The following is an 18,329-nucleotide window of genomic DNA, read 5'->3' as shown; positions in this document are numbered from 1 at the left end:
TGACATTCATGTTTTAATTAAATAATAATAATAATAATAATAATAATAATAATAATAATAATAATAATAATAATAATAATAATAATAATAATAATAATAATAATAATAATAATAATAATCAAAAAAAGGAAAAAAAAAGGAGAAATTAATTAAATCATAAAAAATTAAATAAACCGGCACTAAACTCTTTTAATCTTTTAAAAATCTTTATTAATACCATTTTACAAAAATTTAATTAATTATTTATTTCAAAAAAAAACGATGGGGGTAGAGATAGGGGGTAGGGGAAGGGGTGGGAAACCAACAAAACAAACGAACGAAAAAAAGGAAAACAATAAAAAAAGTTTTTTTTTTTTTAAATAAAAATTAAGAAAGTTAAAATTGATATTTAAAAAAAAAAAAAATTTATTATTATTATTATTTATCCAAAATCTTTTCATCTTTTTTCATAATTCTCTCTCTTTCTCTCTCTTTCTCTATCACGTCGTTTTTTCTCTTTTTTTTTTTTAAAGTAAAAATGAAATAAAATTTATATGCGACACACACACACACATATATATGGGGGGATTTGATATTTAAAGTTATCTTAATGACCAAAGGTTTGACAGTAGTCACAACAAGGAGGAGAAATGTTTTCTCTCTCTCTCTTTCTCTTTTGCTAAAAAATTAATGGCCTGGAACTTATGCGATAACTAAATAGGAACATTTTCAAATTTTTAAACCAAACCAACCGACGACTCATACGCACGCACACATTCATTCTCGCATTCATTCTTTTGAAAAAAAAAAATTATCAGAAGACATTTTTTTTTTTTTTGTTTTTATTGTTATTAAAATAAAGAGAGAGAGAGAGAAAAAAAGAGAGAGTGAGAGAGAGAGAGAATGAAAACAAAGAAAAATTTTTTAATGACCGTTATTATTTTTTTTTTTTTATTATAACTTTCCAGTGAAATTAATTTGGAAAGGCGCGAGAGAGGAGGAGGGGAAGGGAAGGGGGAAAAAATTTATTAACTTATCGTTTCGTTGTGCGGGTGCCTCCCCCTTCCCCCTCCCCCTCCCCCCGCTTTACATTCATTTAAAATTTTCATCATTTTTATTTAAAATTTTTTTTTTTTTTTCAAATGAACGATCGGAAATTTAATTAAAAATAAAATTATCATCATCATCATCATCATTATTATTATTATTTCATTTCTTTTTTTTTTTTTTTTTTTTTTTTTTTGAAAAATGACGGAAAACGTTGAAAATTTTTTTTTTTTTTTTTTTTTTTTTACTCGAAATAAAATTATTTAATCAAGCATGAATGTTTTTTGGCGCTTTTATTTTTTGGTGTCGAGTCGAAATACAACACTGCGTCGGTTGTTGTTTGTTGTTGTTGTTGTTGTATTGTCTCAATATCTCATAACCTTTGGCGCCGGAGTAAAAGAGTTTGTTGTTGTACAGATAAAAAAAATATATATATATAAAAATTTAGATTTTTATCTTTTTAAACAAGTTATTTTGTACTAAAGAAGTAAAAAGGTTGAACGTAATTTTATAACAAACGAAAAAATCGCTTGAGGATTTATAATTTAATTCTTTACTTTTACCACTACCTCCATTTCATCCCCACCAACACCCCCCGCTACTACCACTACCACTCTTTATTGTCATCAATTTTTTTTTTTTTTTATTGTCAAAATTTTAATATCCAACTGGAAGAGTAGCTCAGCATCAGCATCATCAGCACCTTTTCCGTTTGTTTATTTGAATATAAAATGAAAAAAAAAAAAAGAAATGAGACGAAATAAGAGAAAGAGAAAGAGAGAGAGATAAAAGATGATGATAATCTGGCAAACGTGCAAACTTTCTATCAATTTTTTGTTACTTCCGGAAAATTCGTGTTCAATTATTTATCCACTATCAGTCTATTATCATTTTTTTTTTTTTTTTTATCTAACGTTTCTTATTTTACATTCGAAATCTAAATTGTATTCCATAAACAAACTTTGAAAATAATAATAATAATAATAATAATAATAATAATTTTCGCGGGAATAAAATTAAACATCAAATATAATCACGCGTCGATTGTAAAATTTATTAAATTTTAATTTTTTATTTCCCCTTTGTGTGTGTGTGTGTGAAAGAGAAAAAGAGATAGAGGGAGAGGGGAATGAGAGAAAGAGAGATAGAGGGAGAGGGGAATGAGAGAGAGAGAGAGAGAGAGAGCGAGAGAGTGTGTGTGTGTAAGAGCAATTTCGTGCATTTTTCTTTTTGTTTTTATATTAATAATAAAAAAAAAAATTGGAAAAGTTGTGATAATGATGGTGGTGGTGGTGGTGGTGGAAAAGAAGTAAGAGAAGGGTGGGTATAAGAAAAAGGAGGAAGAGAGGGTGAAATGAAGAAAGGGAGGAAGGGAAAACTTTTCGAAAAAAAGAAAAATTCATTAGAAAGAGAAAAACTTTGTTTTATTATTATTATTATTATTACGACAATGTCAAAAGTAAAAATACAAAAATGTGTAAATCCAAAACCTTTGATCTTCCTCCCTTCGGTCTCCCTAAAGGCAAAAAAATCCTTTTTTTTTTTTTTAATTTTTTCCGTCATTTTTTTTAAAAAATAAATTCACGTGACCTTACGAAAAAAATTTTATTCGTTAAGTTGGCATAAATGTAAAAAAAAAGAAAAAAAGTAAAATTGAATTTTTTTCCTGTTAATTTCGAGTGAAAATTTTTTTTTTTTTTTTTTTTTTTTTTTGATACGGATAATTTTTTTAAGGATTTCATCAATCTTTTTAATAATGGTTTTAAATCATTCGAATAAGAAAAAAGAGAGAAAGAGAGAAAGAGAGAGAGAGAGAGAGAGTGAGAGAGAGAGAGAGAGAGTGAGAGAGAAATAACGATGATGATGATGATGAAACGAAATGAAAAAAAAAAAAAAAGGAAAGTAAATTAAAAAAAAATTAAAAAAAAAAAAAAAAAAAGTAAAAGTGATTCAAGTCGGACATTTTGAAAATTAACCATCCGTCAGTGAATTTGTTCGTTCGTTTTTTGGTTCACAAAATTTAATTGAATTTTATTTCCCGGAGGACTTTTTAGGATTTTGTCTTTTTTTTCCTTTTTTTTTATTCCTTTTTTTCTTTTCCTTTTTTTTTCCTTTTTTTTTTTTTTTTTAAATAAATTATATATACATATATATACATATTCGTAATAAAGGTAACAAGTCATGCGTTTGATTATCGTTATCAAATGATTATTCATTCGTGTATATTAAAAACTTTATCGATAAAGGAGGAATTTCCAAATTAAAAAAAAAAAAAAAAACATGTCGTGGCATTAACCGAACCCGCCTCCTTTCCTCCCCTCCCCTCTCCTCCCCACGACCGACTAAATCCATCTTTTTTTGAAATTTTTAATAAAAAAAAAAAATTTATCCCAATTTTTATCTTACGACTTTTCAAAACGGTTTCATTTTTAAAAAAAAAAAAAAATTGAATTTTTCCCTTCGCCTCTTTCCCCTCCCCTTCTCCCCTTCTTTCCCTCCTTTTTTATTATTGATATCGATTCGTGAATATTATCAATATCCATTCTCATTGGTCGATTTTACAATCATTCGTTTTTACGTCATCAAAAAATTTTTTTATTATTATTTTCTTCATTATTTTTTTAACGGAAATAAAAATATAAACAAAAGAATATTATTATTATTATTATTATCGATTTTAATAATAAAACAAAATTAACATAATAATAATAATAATGTTTTGACATTTTTATTTTTATTAATATTATTAAAAACAACGAAATTAAAAAAAAAAAAAATGACTGACAATTTTTTTTTTTTATTTGATTTGAAGAAAATGTAAAAAAAATAATAATAATAATGAGAATGATGATGAGTATGAAATGACGTCACTGATTGGAAAAGAGAAAGGTATTTTTCTCGGGATCAAAGAAAACGTTGACATGTTGATTGTTAATAGGATGTATGTAAATAGAAGAAGAATAAACAATTACGGGTCTCTTGTTGGAAATTGAGTCTCGTGCGTGTGTGGCATTGCATGAGTCAAAGGAAAAATGAGGAAAAGGTTGTGATTAAAAGACAAAGGAAACAAAGAGAGAGAAAGAGAGTGAGGGAGGAGAGGGGAGAGGGGGTTTGAAGAATTCGTAAGAGTCCCACCTAAAAAGACCGTTAAAGACGGTTATTTCGAATAAAAATGTTGCAACCGGAAACGACTCGGCGATCTTGTGAAATAATCAACAAGTTATAAACTAAACATAAATATGTTTCCGCCCAGAAACAAAAACATAATTACCAAACATAATTTTAACAAATGCCAACACGAAAGAGGGGAAACTCCTTAGCAACTTTGACGATCGCCATACGATCATTAATCTCTAAAAAAAAAAAAAAAAAAAAAAAAAAAAAAATTAAACCAAATAATTACATGTAACTTATCGTGATAAAAACACACAACGTGATAATAATAATAATAATAATAATAGTAATAATAATGATAATAATAATAGTAATAATAATGATAATAATAATAATAATTTACGCGATAAAATTATTCGTCGTCAAAGTCTAAAAAACGCTCGTTAAAAAAAGAAAAAAAATTAAAATAATAATATTAATTAACTGTCATAAACAAAATTATTGTTATTATTATTATTTGTTTAAAAAAAAAACCCGTAAAACAACACGAACAAATGAAAACAATATGACAACCGTGTAATAATAATAATAATAATTGATTTGTTTTTATTTTAAAAAAAAAAAAAAGGGGGAAAAAATTTATTTTAATCAAATCCGTTTATCGTTTTATTTTTCATAGAGTAACTAAACATTTTTTTCGTTTTTTTTTTTTATTCTTCATCTGTCTCTCTCTCTCACTTCTGTTAAGAGAATTGTTTTGAAACGTAAAAAAAAAAAAACGCTATAAAATCCCTTTTTAATTTCGAATAAAAGGGGAAACCGCAAAAAAAAATTTTTTTTTTTTTTTCACGAATGAATTCTAAAATCGTATATCCACTGACTTTTTCCCTTCCTTTTTTTTTCCTTTTTGTTTTTTTTTTTCCTTTGACTTTTGTCGAATAAATCAAATAATTAATAGAATCGTTTTTTTTTTCTTTTTATTATTATTATTTAAAATAAAAATGGCGGAATTTGTAAAGAAATTTTTATTTTAAAAAAAATAAAATGCGTAGGAGGTTGTAAAAACGTGCACGCGTTTTTTTTTTTTTTTTTTTTGTAGTTGTACAAAATTTTTGTATTATTAAGTTGTTGTTTGTTATTGTTGTTGTTGTTGTTGTTATATAGTTATTAATTTTCTAAAAGATTAAAGTTTAAAAGAGTGAAAATATATGTTTAAAATTTTTAAACAACAACCTTTAAAAAACAAAAAACTTTTTCTTTTTTTTTTTTTAAACTTAAATTAAATAAAAATTTTTTATTTATTTTCTTTTTTTTAATAATTAAATTAATTTATTAATTAATTTTAAAAAAATTTAATTAAAAACTATTTTTTTGATAATAATAATAATAATAAGAATGTTTAAAAACATGTCGCCCCACATTTCACGCAGGCAAACACACACACGTGGAAGAAGAAAAAGAAAAAGAATGTACGGGGGAAGAGGGAGGGAGTGGGGAGGGGAGGAAGGAAGGAGAAGGAGGGGAGGGGGGAAATAAATTAACGATCGTTTTTATTTATTTATTTATTTTTTTTTTTGAAAAATAGGTCTTATACAATTTTTTGGGGGATGCATATTCGCAATTAAAAGAGACTGAACAAGCTGAAAAATGGTATAAAGCAGCGCTCGAAGCAAAACCTGATCACGTACCGGCTCATTTGACTTATGGAAAACTCCTTGCTAAAAACGTACGTTTAATTAAACTTTAATAATAATGATAATAATGATAATGATAATGATAAAATGAATAACGAACGAAAGAAAGAAAATGTTTCTTTCATATTCTTTCTTTCTTTCTTCCTACTACTAAAATAAAATGCAAATTTTCTAATACTATTATTATTATTATTTTTTTTTTTTTATTCTATGCAGAGAACAAGGATATCGGAAGCTGAACAATGGTTTCTCAAAGCTAAAAAGCTCGCTCCGAGGGAACCGGCAGTTTATCAGCATTTCGGTGAGTTTTCCAAGATTAAAATTAATATATATATATGAAAATTTTAATTAAGAATGATGCACGAGAGGGGAGGAACAATTACGACATTTTTAATATTATTATTATTATTACAAAAGCTTTAATTACTCGGTTGCGCGGGGGAAGGAGAGGGAAAAGGAGGAGAAGGGGGCGTGCCCGGCGTCAGGGTGACAAAAAATAGAAGGAAAAGGTGACGGGGAAAAAATTCGATTGAGTTTTTACACAATTCGTTTGATTGTTTGTTTGTTTGTTGTGTGGTGCAGGACAATTTTTATCGGATTTGGAAAGGCATAGCGAAGCTGCTGTTCATTACGTGAGAGCGGCAGAATTGGCACCCAACGAATACGAAGTCGTCGTCAACGCAGCCACGGCACTCAGGCAAGCAAATAGAAAAAACGAAGCTGAAAAATATTACAGGCAAGCCGTCCAACTTAGACCAGAGGTAAAGTAAATAGAGAGCAATCATTTGTCGTGGCAGTAGTAGTGGTAGCTTTGTGGGGAGGGGGAGGAGATCATTTAAATAAAAAATTTTTTTGGTGATAATTTTAGGATGCGAGAAGTCATAGCAATTTAGGAGCGATGCTTCATTTAAATGGAAAATACAGAGAAGCAGCTAAAAGCTATAAATTAGCATTAAAACTTCAACCTGGCGATGTAACCACTTTGGCTAATTTACACAAATTAAAAAGTTTATTAAAAAAGTTTGAAACGTGACGGGGGGAAAAGCAGAAAAATTAAAAAAAATTAAATATATAAATTTTTTAAAATAAATTTATTCGTCGCATTATTATTATCATTATCATCATCATCATCATTACGAATACACTTATCAATATTGATAAGGGCAAAAAATTAAAATCTATTTAATAAATAAATAACTGAATTGAATTCATAAAAACGCGAAAATTTTTTTTTTTAATTACCTCTAATAATAATAATGATAATGATAATGATAATAATAATAATTACTATTGTGTAATTTTTTAAAATTATTTATATACATAAAACAGTATTAAAATAAATAAATAAATAAATATATTTAATTATATAAATAAATAAATAAATAATTTATTTTATTTTCCCATATTTTTTTTTTGTTTTCCCTCGGTTTAAATTCAAACGAGATTTTTTCGTGTCATTAGAATACGATAAACACGTGACATTTGTTTTCAGTTTAGGATTAAATATGGAGAGAAGAAAAAATTTTCATGTTTTTAAAATGTAAGTTTTTGTAAAATTATTGGAAATTCTTTTTTAATTTAATTTTATTTCCGTTAAAAATAAATCACGTGACGATAATTCATTGTTGATTTTATTATATAAGAAGTTCAGTAAGTTAAAAATTTTTTTTTTTTTTAATTAATATTAAAGATTCAAAAAAGTAAAATATTCGGGTTGTGAAAGTTATTTTTTTCGGTAAATAAATATAAATGACGTAGATGAAGGCCACACCAGGAACAGGAGGACCTGGAGGAGCGGGAGGAACAGGAAGAGGAAGAGACCACAGCAATATTAACATATAAGTACGTTTAAATTTTTTTTTTTTTTTTTTTTTTTAAAATCGTATACGAGGAAAACATTTTTAAAATCTTTCCTTTTCACCTCATTCGATTGTTGTTGTCGGTTGTCGGTTGTTTAAAAACACACATTCTACTACTAGTTTTAATAAATTTTTTTATTAAAAAAAAAATGTGGTTAAAGAGAGAGAAAAAAATTTTTTTTTTTTTTTTTTTTTTTTTATTACCTGTCAGAATTTTTTTTTTTTTTTGAATCCAAAACGGCTGCTGCTGTTGTTACCTTTTAAAAAAAATTTCCCAGTAATTTTAAATGTCAAAAACAGATTCGAAAAATGAACTCGATACAATTTTTTTTTTCCTATTTTTTTCCCTTTCCCCTTTCCCCCATTCTCCTCCCCTCGCACTCCAACCCTCCCACACACACGCGAAACCCGTTCGTTTAACTTTTCTCTCTTGTCCTTATTGTCAAATTGTCAATTGTTTAATTTTTTTCTCATTAATTTCACAACATCCGATTATTTAATTTTAAAAATGATGATGATGATGATAATGATGATAATAATAATGATAACAATATCCGGAAAAAAACGGGGGAAAAGAAAGAAAATTCTATTAAACTCGCACGTTTTTTTTCCCCCTTTCGCTGCAAAAACGAGGAAGTAGAATATTAAAAAAAAAAGAGGGGGAATGAGGGGAAAGAGGGGGGGGGGAGAAAATTTTAAATGAATCGTATTAACACATCGGAAAGAAAAAGATATAATCTAAAAATGATATCGCTGACCAGGAGAAAGAAAGAAAGAAAAAAAAGAAAAAATATATTTTTATATTTATTTTTGGTTTTGATCTTGTGATAAACCTCAAAAGGCTTAAAGCATTATCAAAATACCCAGATAAAAACTTTTTTTTCGCAGTTTTCATTTCCCTCGGGAATAAAAACTGAAACGGACGGACAAATTCACAAAGCTGGTGAAAGTTTAACATTTTCTTTAACAAGAAAAAAAAAATATAAGAGAAAAAGTAAGGATGGTAATGTGGGGGGGGGGGAAACGGGGAGAGGGGTAAAAAAAAAATAAAAACGAATCTGGCAAAAAAAGACGACATGAAGAAAACTTGTATTATACTGCACACGTGTGTGCGTGTATGGAAAAGAATAGGAAGAAAAAAAGCTTTAAAAAAAAAAAAAGATGGAAGATGGAAGAAGACGAACTCGTAAATTTTTTTTTTTTTTTTTAAAATGTTTTTCGGCAAATGGCTGACGACGATAAATTCACTTAAGTCGGAGCACACAAAGATTTCTAAGAAAATGTTTTTTCTTTTCTTTCTTTTACTAAAAAATTCAAAGCGCCCATTTTCATTTTATTCCAAATTTAAAAGTTTTCAAATCAAAAAAGATAAAAAAAGGCGGTGATGGTGGTGGTGGTGGTGGGGGCGATGATGGCGACGTGCACGATGGTGGTGGTGGGCGGTTCTAATCTTTCGACCTTAAAGGAATTTCTTTTCTTTTTTTTTTAATTTTTAACTTTTTTTTTGCTTTTTTTTTGTGTTAACTAGAAATAGGAAACGGAAATGGGAAAATTCAGGAAATGGAAAAACAAAAAAAAAAATGACCAGACGACAAATTTTAAATAATCCACACAAAAAAAAAAACTAAAAATGACGTCATGTTTTATTACCATTCTTCGTTTTTTCTTTTTCTTTCTCCTCCTCCTCCTCCTCTTTACCCTTTCAAATTTTTAAAAAATGGCGGCAAATTTTCACGAAGTCGAAAAAGAAAAAAAAACGGGTTGCCAACTTGCGAAAAATAAAAATTTATAAATATTTTTTTTATTCACTTCCGGTGACTTTTCTTTGACGTACTCACGATCAAACGTCTCACAATTAATAAATAAAAAAACGAATATTATTATTATTATTATTACTACCATCGGCCATTTTTTTTTTGCATTTCCGGTTTTGTCAAAAACCAATTATTTAAAAAAAAAAAATTTTATTTAATAATAAATAACGAATTTCCCGGAAATGAATAATAAAAACACGAAATTTTTTCTCTTTTTTCCGTTATTTCCCTTTCCTTTTTTTCGTTTATCGATTTTCTAACAACTATCGATCGATTATTAAATTTTGATATAAATAAATCGAATTATTACGAATGTTTTTTTTTCGATTATAAACAAATTCAAACGACATCATTTTCTCATATCGTGTAAAAAAAAAAAAAGTTTTTCGTTATAAAAGCGTAAAAGCGTTGAATCGACCCGCTGTTTTTCATCATCTCCAGCGACTTTCAAAAGTCGCTGGAGATGAAATAAAAACAAAATTTATTATTAACTTAAAATAATAATAATAATAATAATAATAACAATAATAATAATAATAAATAAAATATAAAGAACGAAAAAATGGGAAAAATGGGAAAAAAAATTGTTTTTCTTTTTTTTTTTTTTTTTTTAATCCTTTATCGTAGCTTTTACATCAAACATTTTTCTTTTTTTTTTTTTAATTACCGGTAATTATATTTAATAATATTAAACTTATTAAAAATATTTTAAATAATAATAATAATACGTAATAAATTTTTTTTTTTTTGTTTCTTCTTTTCATTTTTAACAATTAACTCGAGAGAGAGAGAGAGAGAGAGAAAAATGAAAAATTCTTATTGTTAATAATATTTTAAGCTCGGTTCTGACGAAAATATTAATAATAATAATAATAATAATAATAATAATAATAATAATAATAATAATAATAGTTGGCAATTTTATTTGAAAGGGAAACGAGTGAGAGAGAAAGAGAGTGAGAGAGAGAGAATGATGAGAAACTGTCATCATTTGAAAAGTGTATTTCACTTTTTTTTTTTTGTGCGTCATTCATTCTACTAACTCTTTTTTTTTTTAAAGCTTTTATCATAATTAAGGTGAGTCTGTGATAAAAAATAATAATAATAATAATAATAATAACAATAATAATAATTCCACGTTTTAAATAAAATAAAATAAAAAAATTTTCCAGAAGTGGAGCCGCCGCCAACAACACAAAAAAATTAAAAATTATTATAAAAAAAAAATTTTTGTTTTTTATTATTATTATGATAAAGTTTTTTTATTTAAAGTGATTAAAAAAAATAAATAAACTTTTTTTTGTTTTAATCCTTAAAATTCCGCCATTTTGTTTTTTTTCTCTCTCCGACGCGACGATGACGATTTAATTAATAATAATAATAATAATGCGTCGTACTATGAAATAAATGATATCATTCTAACATAATTTTTAAATTTTTTTTGGGGGGATGGGAGAGGGGTAAGGTGTGTGTGTGTGTGCGTGCGTGTGTATATAATATGATAAATCAGGAAACCGTGAAAAGTTGCGGGTTTTTCAGGAGCCAAAAAGATGGCAAGAGAGAGAGAGAGAGAAAGAGACCGACCCAACGATAAGATGAATGCTTATGACCTAAAAAATTTTCAGGTAAAAAAAAAATGGAAAGAAAGAAAGAAAGAAAAAGATTGGGGGGATTGGGGGTTGGGAAGAGAGAGGAGGGGAAAAGGTCGAGAATCGTGGAAAAAAAAAAACCGGAACACGAAAGACTTTTCCGGTGTGGTTTTCACAAATATTATTTTTCCCTGTTTAAATATTTGCACGTAAATTCACCGCAAATAAGAAAAATCTTTTGTTAATTGAACAACTTTTTAATTCAACGCATGAAAATTTTTCATCATCATCATCATCATCGTTAAATTTTTTTTTTTTTGGAGAATCAAAAAGAGAGAGAGAGGAAATGGTAGGAATACTGGATAGTAGTCGTTTATTTCCGCTCATCGAGTCAAAATAAAAAAAAAAATTTTGCTGCGGAAAAATTAAATATTTTCGTCGCATTACGTCATTTTTTTTTTTAACTTAACCACCGACAGCAAATGATTTTTTTTTGTTACCTGCAGCATTTCTACTCCCTCCTATTCCCTACTCCTTACCCCAATCCTCGTTCGTTACCTTTTAAAAATTACTTTTTCGTTGTACTTTTTTTTCCACAAAAAAAAATTTATTACCAGTAATTTTTCTTTAAAAACAAAAAAAAAATATTTAAAATGAATTTTAAACCGAAATTTTCAACAAGTTATTTATTATTATTATCATTATTATTATTATTATTAAATGAAAAATGAAAATTAATTTTATTTACTCTTAAGTTTTTAATTATTTTTAACCGAAATCTCATAAATATCTATCTATCTATCTATCTATCTTTATTTATTTCAAATATTTTGTTATAATAAATCGATGGTTTTCCCAACAAGCAAACAAACAAACAAACGAAAAACCATTTCGACGAATTTCCGAAGACGTGTCAGGAAAAAAATTTAAAAAAAAAAAAAAAATTCCATAAAAAGTTTTTTAATTTTTACTGACGTGTACAAAGAGAGAAAGAGAGAGAGAGAGACGTCGTCGTCGTAAAAAAAAAAATTAAATGCAAGTTTATATAAATTTTTTTTTTTTAATTTAAATACATATACTTTTCTATTTATTTACTAAGTATTATCATTATTATTATTATTATTATTATTATCATCGTAGTTTTAATAAATATTTAATAGTAAATAAAAATTTTCGTAAAGGTTAAAAAGTATTATTATTATTATTATTATTATTATTATTATTATTATTATTATTATTATTATTATTATTATTAAAAATTTTATGAAACGAATTTAAAAAAAAAAAAAAAGAAGGAAAACATCAAAGGTGATGATGAAATTTTCCTTCTTCTTCTTCTTCTACTTTTCTTCTTCCACTTTTTTTTTTTACATTTTTTTTGTCTACTGCTTGATACTTAAGAAAACTATTTTATTTTATTTTTTTTTTTTGTAATTCACGCAAATATTTTTTAAAAAACGATACGAATGAAAAACCAATTTAACAAAACGTACGCCATCTTGTTTTTTTTTTTTACTGACAGGAAATTAAATTATTTTTCTCTCTCTTTTACTTGTTTTTAGATTTTCAACAACTTTTTTTCCTTTTTTTGTTTTGTGCCGTTGGTTACCCTGATTTGTTTTTTTTTTTCATTATTATTATTATTGTAAACTTTTCCCCCTCCCCGCAACATTTTTATATATTTTTTTGTTGTTGTTGTAAAAGAAAAAGATTCGAAATCAAAAGGATATAACCACAAGTCATGAACCTTTAAGGCAAAAAAAAACCTTTTCCCCATTAAAATTTTTTTTTTTTATTATTATTATCATTATTAAAAGAAAAATAAATTTTATTAACGTGGAAGAAGAAGAAAAAAAATAAAAAGGATCCACCCACAGTTTAAGAAAAAAAAAAAAAATGGAGAATAAAATGAGTAGTAAAAAAGGTAAGAAAAGAATAAGGGCGATTTATTTTTTTTTTTACTCCCTTAACAAAAAAATAATAATGATGATAATAATAATAATAATAATGATAATAATGATAATATTAATAATATGAAAGGAAAATGAATTTAATTACGCAAAAAAACAAAAAAAAAGTTATGTTTCTTTTTCCTTTTTGTTTTCTTCCAGGCATAAAAACTTTATGTTACGCGTTGGATACTTAAACTCATTATTATTATTTTTTAGTATTTCCGGTGAAATTAAAAATAAACAACAAAAAATCATTATTATCATTTTTTCATAACGAGAGATAAATAATAATAATAATAAAATCCATTCGATCGGGGAAAAAGTAAAAAAAAACAATAAAAAAATTTGAAACGTTTTGATTGGTCGGATCGTCGAGTCCTCGCGAAAATTTTTTTTTTTTTAATTTTCCGATTTGATTTTATCATTTGTTTGTTTCTTATTAAATAATAAGAAATGTGACGTCAGAAGAATCGATTTTATTGATGATGATGATGATGATGATGAAAAGGAAAATTAATAATAATAATAATAATAATAATAAGTCAAAAATCAATCTGTATAATTAATTAAAGAAGATTAATTTGTTTATTTATACTTAGCATGTTAATTGTGTTGGTTCATTTACGGTGATTAAACATTTAAAATCTTATAGTTTAAAATTACCTTTAATTATTAAATTTAGTCGTTATTGTGTGGGAGGAAACGGGGACGGGGAGAGGGTTGGGAAAGGGGGAACAACTTTAAATCCGTTTTTGGATGTTATATTATTGATAATAAAACAAAGGAAATTTTTTTTTTTTTTGAAATTTAAGGGAAAAAATTTTAGTTGTTTACGTTGAAATGTGTTTTGTTGAATAAAAGGTTGTTACCCCCACCACCACCACCACCCTCACCGCCACTCCCTCATATTAATAAAAAAAAAAATTGAAAATTGAATATTGAAACATTGAAGATTGGAAATGATGTGTAAAAAAAATTGAATATCGTTTATTAAGTTAGAGTTGACAAAAAGTTGTCTCGGTAAAGATTTAAAAAAAAAATGTTATTAAAACCATTTGGGGGGGGGGGAGAAAGAGACAGAGAGGGGGGGAGAAAGAGACAGAGAGAGGGGGAGGAGGAAAAGAAAGAGAGAGAAAGAGAAAGAGAAAATCTCATTTTTAAAGTTTTTTTTTTTTTTTAAACTGGGACAATGACAACAAACTCAACTAAAAAGTTGACCTAAAAAATTTTAATTTTTTTTTTTTTTTTTAAAAAAAAAAGTTTTTCATTTTTTTTTTTCTTTTCGATCCTCACCCTTTTTTTCCACTCCTCCTACTCCCACCACCACCTCCCCTCTATGGAGTGAAACTTTTTCAATTTACCACTTTATAAAAAAAAAAAAAAAAAAAAACTAAAAGTTTAAATTCGTTATCCATTACGGTTTCGAATGATTACAATTTAATATTAAACAAAATTTATTATTATTATTATTATTATTATTATTATTATTATTATTATTATTATCATTTCGTCACGGATTTGAAATTTTTAAATTTACAAAAAAAAAAAAAAGAAAAAAAAGAAAAGGAAAAGAAAAGGAAGAAAATTATAAAACCGTTAAAAAAATTTTTTTGAACGTTGTGGTTACGTTAAGGTCAATGATCCGATTTAAAACTCTATTATTATTATTATTATTAATAAGAAGAAAATTTTTTTTTTTTTTATTTGAAATTTATTCATACTACTCGAATTTTTCATCTGGAGAAAAGCCAAAAACTCCAGGCGGTTTAAATATTATATTAAAAAAAAACAAACAAACAACAACAGGAAAAAAAGAACCCTCTTGTTTGTTTTTTTTATTTCTATTATATTAACAATAAAAAAAAATATAAACATTGATTTTATTAACAAAAAAAAATGTATTCTTCTTCTTTTTTTGATTAACAAGTAAAAATTATTATTATTATTATTATTATTACAAATTAATATGAGTTTTAAAAAATTTAATCGTATCCAGGGAAACGATTTTTTAAAAAAAAAAGGAGAAAGAAAATTTTTTTTAAATATATAATAACCAAAAAAGTTTGTTGTTTAAAATTTATAATATCATCCCTCCTCAAAGCCACGAAAGTAATAAGGGTTGGTTGTTATAGGGTTGGTAAAAGAAAAAAAATGAAAAGAAATTTATAAGAAAAGAAAAAAAGTTAGAATAACAAATATTAAACTGATTGCTTTAGTAAGAATGATGTATGAGCTGTTGAGTGCATGAACCGCGATCAGGTTTTCATATTTTTTGCAATTGAAATTTATCTTTCACGTCAAATAAGATTTTAAAAAAAAAAGACAAAGTCAACTCCATAAAAAAAAAAAGAAAAAAAAAGGTGAAAATCATCTCCCAAAGGATTTTCCCTCGAGAAAAAAAAAAAAAAAAAAACTTTCTTGTATATTTTTTGACTATTATAAATCTTCTTTCGTTGCCCTAAAAAAAAAAAAAAAAGAAAATAAAATGAAAAAGAAGAAAAAGAGGTTGAAAATGAAGAAAAAGAAGAAGAAAAGAGAGAAGAAAAGTTTTTTTCTTTTATACAAATCTATTTCTTTTTTACTGTGACTACATCCGGGTCGATAAAATTGAAATGGCTGACGGATCAGACAGTTTAACAATTTTTTAAAAAAAAAAAAAAAAAAAAGTAATTCAAACCGATTAAAAAGGATTTTTTTTTAATAAAAAAATAAAACTACATTTTTTTTTCGTCACGAAATTTTTTTTTTCCTGTTTAAAAAATGAAAATTTTCTCTTAAAAAACTCAATAACGAATTCAAAATAAAAATCTTTTGTCATAGTGTAAGAAAACGTCAACAGAAACGCATTAGTATTTATTTAACTACGCTAAAAAAAAAAGAGAAAAAATAAAGAAACGCGTTAATTTCCCCCCCTCCCCTCCTTCCCCATCCTTGCTCATCCTTTTTATCTTCTGCTTTTCCTCTGACGTCACAGTGAAAAAAAAAATTTTTATTATTTTAATTACGAAATCCTCAGTTGACTTCCGACCGTCGTGAAGTTAACATCATTTATTACGTCACATAAGAAGAAATTTATCGATTTTTTTTTTTAATTCGCAAAAGCAACAAATAAAAAATCTAAATTTTATTTATTTCCCCCTTCTCCTCCCCGTTTCCCCTCCCCACCCCCCGTTTTTTTATAATAAAAATCTGACAGTCTTGAAGTTGCGTGATTTTAACCAAACTGACTTTTTAAGAGTCTAAGAGGATCAGTCAAAAGGATCCAAACCTTCGTCAACAAATGACTTTGACGAACTGATCTGACATGAACTGGTCAGAGATAAGGTCACTATAGGGTCACTACTCTCCTGACTCCTAACACAAAAAAAAAATTTTTTTTTCCTTTTTTTTTATTAGATAAGACACGTTTTATAAAAATAAAAAATAAATAAATAAATAAAATTTATTTTAAATTCGATTTTAATAAAAAATAAAAATTTTTTTTATTTTTAAAATCCGTTTATTTACTCTATGAAAACGAAAAAAAAAAAAAAATATGTCGAGGTCGTTCGTATTTTTTAATAATTATGCACGTTATAAATTATGTTAATTATTTAAAATAATTTATTATATAATATTCTAGTGACTTAATTCTTAATGTTTAGTCCGGAGGGGAATAAGGGGGGACGGGGGGAAACCAAAAAAAAAATGGACATTACAACTTTTTTTTATTTATAATTAATCCTCAAACTCCAAAAAAATTTTTTTTTTTATCTTACTTGTATCAGCAGCAGTACTTAACGTGAAACTAGACATTTATTCTACTAATAAAGATTTAACCCTCCTCTCCTTTCCCCTCTCCTCCTTTTCGCCCCCCGAAAAAAAAAACACGACTCAGAAAAAAAATATTAATCAAATTATTAATAATAATAATTACCGTGATATTTAATAATAATAATAAAATTTTTTTTTGCTGTCGTTCACGTCTCCCTCTCGCCTCTTCTACCCTCCCCTCCTTTCCCCTACAAATCCTGTATTCTTATAATACATATTTTAATGCGTGATTTATATTATTATTATTATTAACATAATCGTTTGAATTTTTTAAATTATTTTTCTCGTTTAATAATAAAAAAAAAAGAAAATTTTTTGCATTTTTATCAAAGGGATTTTATTTTATTTATTTTTTCTAAAATTTTCCATGTTAATAAGTCGTACGTAATAAATAAAATTTATTAATATTTATTAATAATAAGTTTCAGATTTAAATAAGACTTTGAAAAAAAAAATTTTTTTCCCTCTCTTTCTCTCGCGTTGTTCATTTTGCGTGAATATAACGTTTGTAAAAATTAGTTCATAATTTTACCGCATCAATCGCTGCGTCGCTTATTTCTAGGAAAGAAAAGTTAAATAATATAAAACGAGACAACCTGTGGCGTTTTCATGAGTTTTCCTTTTTTTTTTTGGTAAGTCGCTATTAATTTTCTTTTTTTTCGTTTTTTTTTATTTTTCCTTTGTATTTTACGTCGAAATTCATTTTTTTTTTTTTTTATTAAAAATCCGAATGTTTATTTTTATTTATTTATATATAATTTTGTCGTTTTGTTACTCCGTTTACAAAGAAAAAAAAAAAAAAGGAAACGTCAATAAATAATTATCGGTAATAAAAAATTTTAAAAAAAAGAATACAATTTCGATTGAATATAATATTTAAAAAAACATTTTCGACTTGTCGGTCGATCCCCCTCCACTTCCCCTTCTCCCCCAGCTCCTCCCCCCGAAAAAAAATTTACACGGATATTAAATATGAGAGAGAGAGAGAAAGAGAAAGAAGGGGGGGAGGAAAAAAAATAACCCACTAACGGGCGACATACGGTAGGTTAATAAATTTAAAAACTTTTTCCTGATTGGTCGGATCGTTGAGACCTTTCTTTCGTTTTTTTTTTTTTTTTTTTTTTAAAAAATTTATTATACGTAAGAAAATAATGATGGTTTTAATTACAAAATTATTAAAAAGTTTTTAATAACAAACGACAGTAAAATATAAACGAGATAAAACAAAATAATAATAATAATAATAATAATAAAGACGTATAATAATAAATTAAAATGTTTTTCAAATTTCTTGCGTCGGATAGTTTATAACTGTAATAATGTTTAACTTAAGGGGAAAAATTTTTTTTAAAAGAAATAAAAACAAAAACAACAACAACAACAAAGTGGCAGAAAATACGGAAAATGATGATAATGATGATGATGATGATTAAGAAAGGATATTTTAAGGTTTTGTAAGAGTCAAAAG

The 18,329-nt window shown here is 26.0% G+C and overlaps 1 protein-coding gene across 1 annotated transcript; it reads left to right on the top strand.

The window, feature by feature from the left end:
* Positions 1–5,547: 5,547 nt before the first annotated feature.
* Phum_PHUM241800 (O-linked N-acetylglucosamine transferase, ogt, putative) lies at positions 5,548–6,867 on the top strand (the record flags this gene model as incomplete). Its single annotated transcript, XM_002426168.1, has 5 exons — positions 5,548–5,584; positions 5,769–5,866; positions 6,051–6,135; positions 6,417–6,595; positions 6,703–6,867. The coding sequence occupies 5 exons, from the start codon at positions 5,548–5,550 to the stop codon at positions 6,865–6,867; spliced, it is 564 nt and encodes a 187-aa protein (XP_002426213.1).
* Positions 6,868–18,329: the final 11,462 nt, after the last annotated feature.

Source organism: Pediculus humanus, genomic scaffold (assembly GCF_000006295.1).
Source record: "Pediculus humanus corporis 1103172107612 genomic scaffold, whole genome shotgun sequence".
Classification (NCBI taxonomy): domain Eukaryota; kingdom Metazoa; phylum Arthropoda; class Insecta; order Psocodea; family Pediculidae; genus Pediculus; species Pediculus humanus.
Note: the sequence above shows the minus strand (reverse complement) of the source record. Positions and strands in the feature narration are given on the sequence as shown.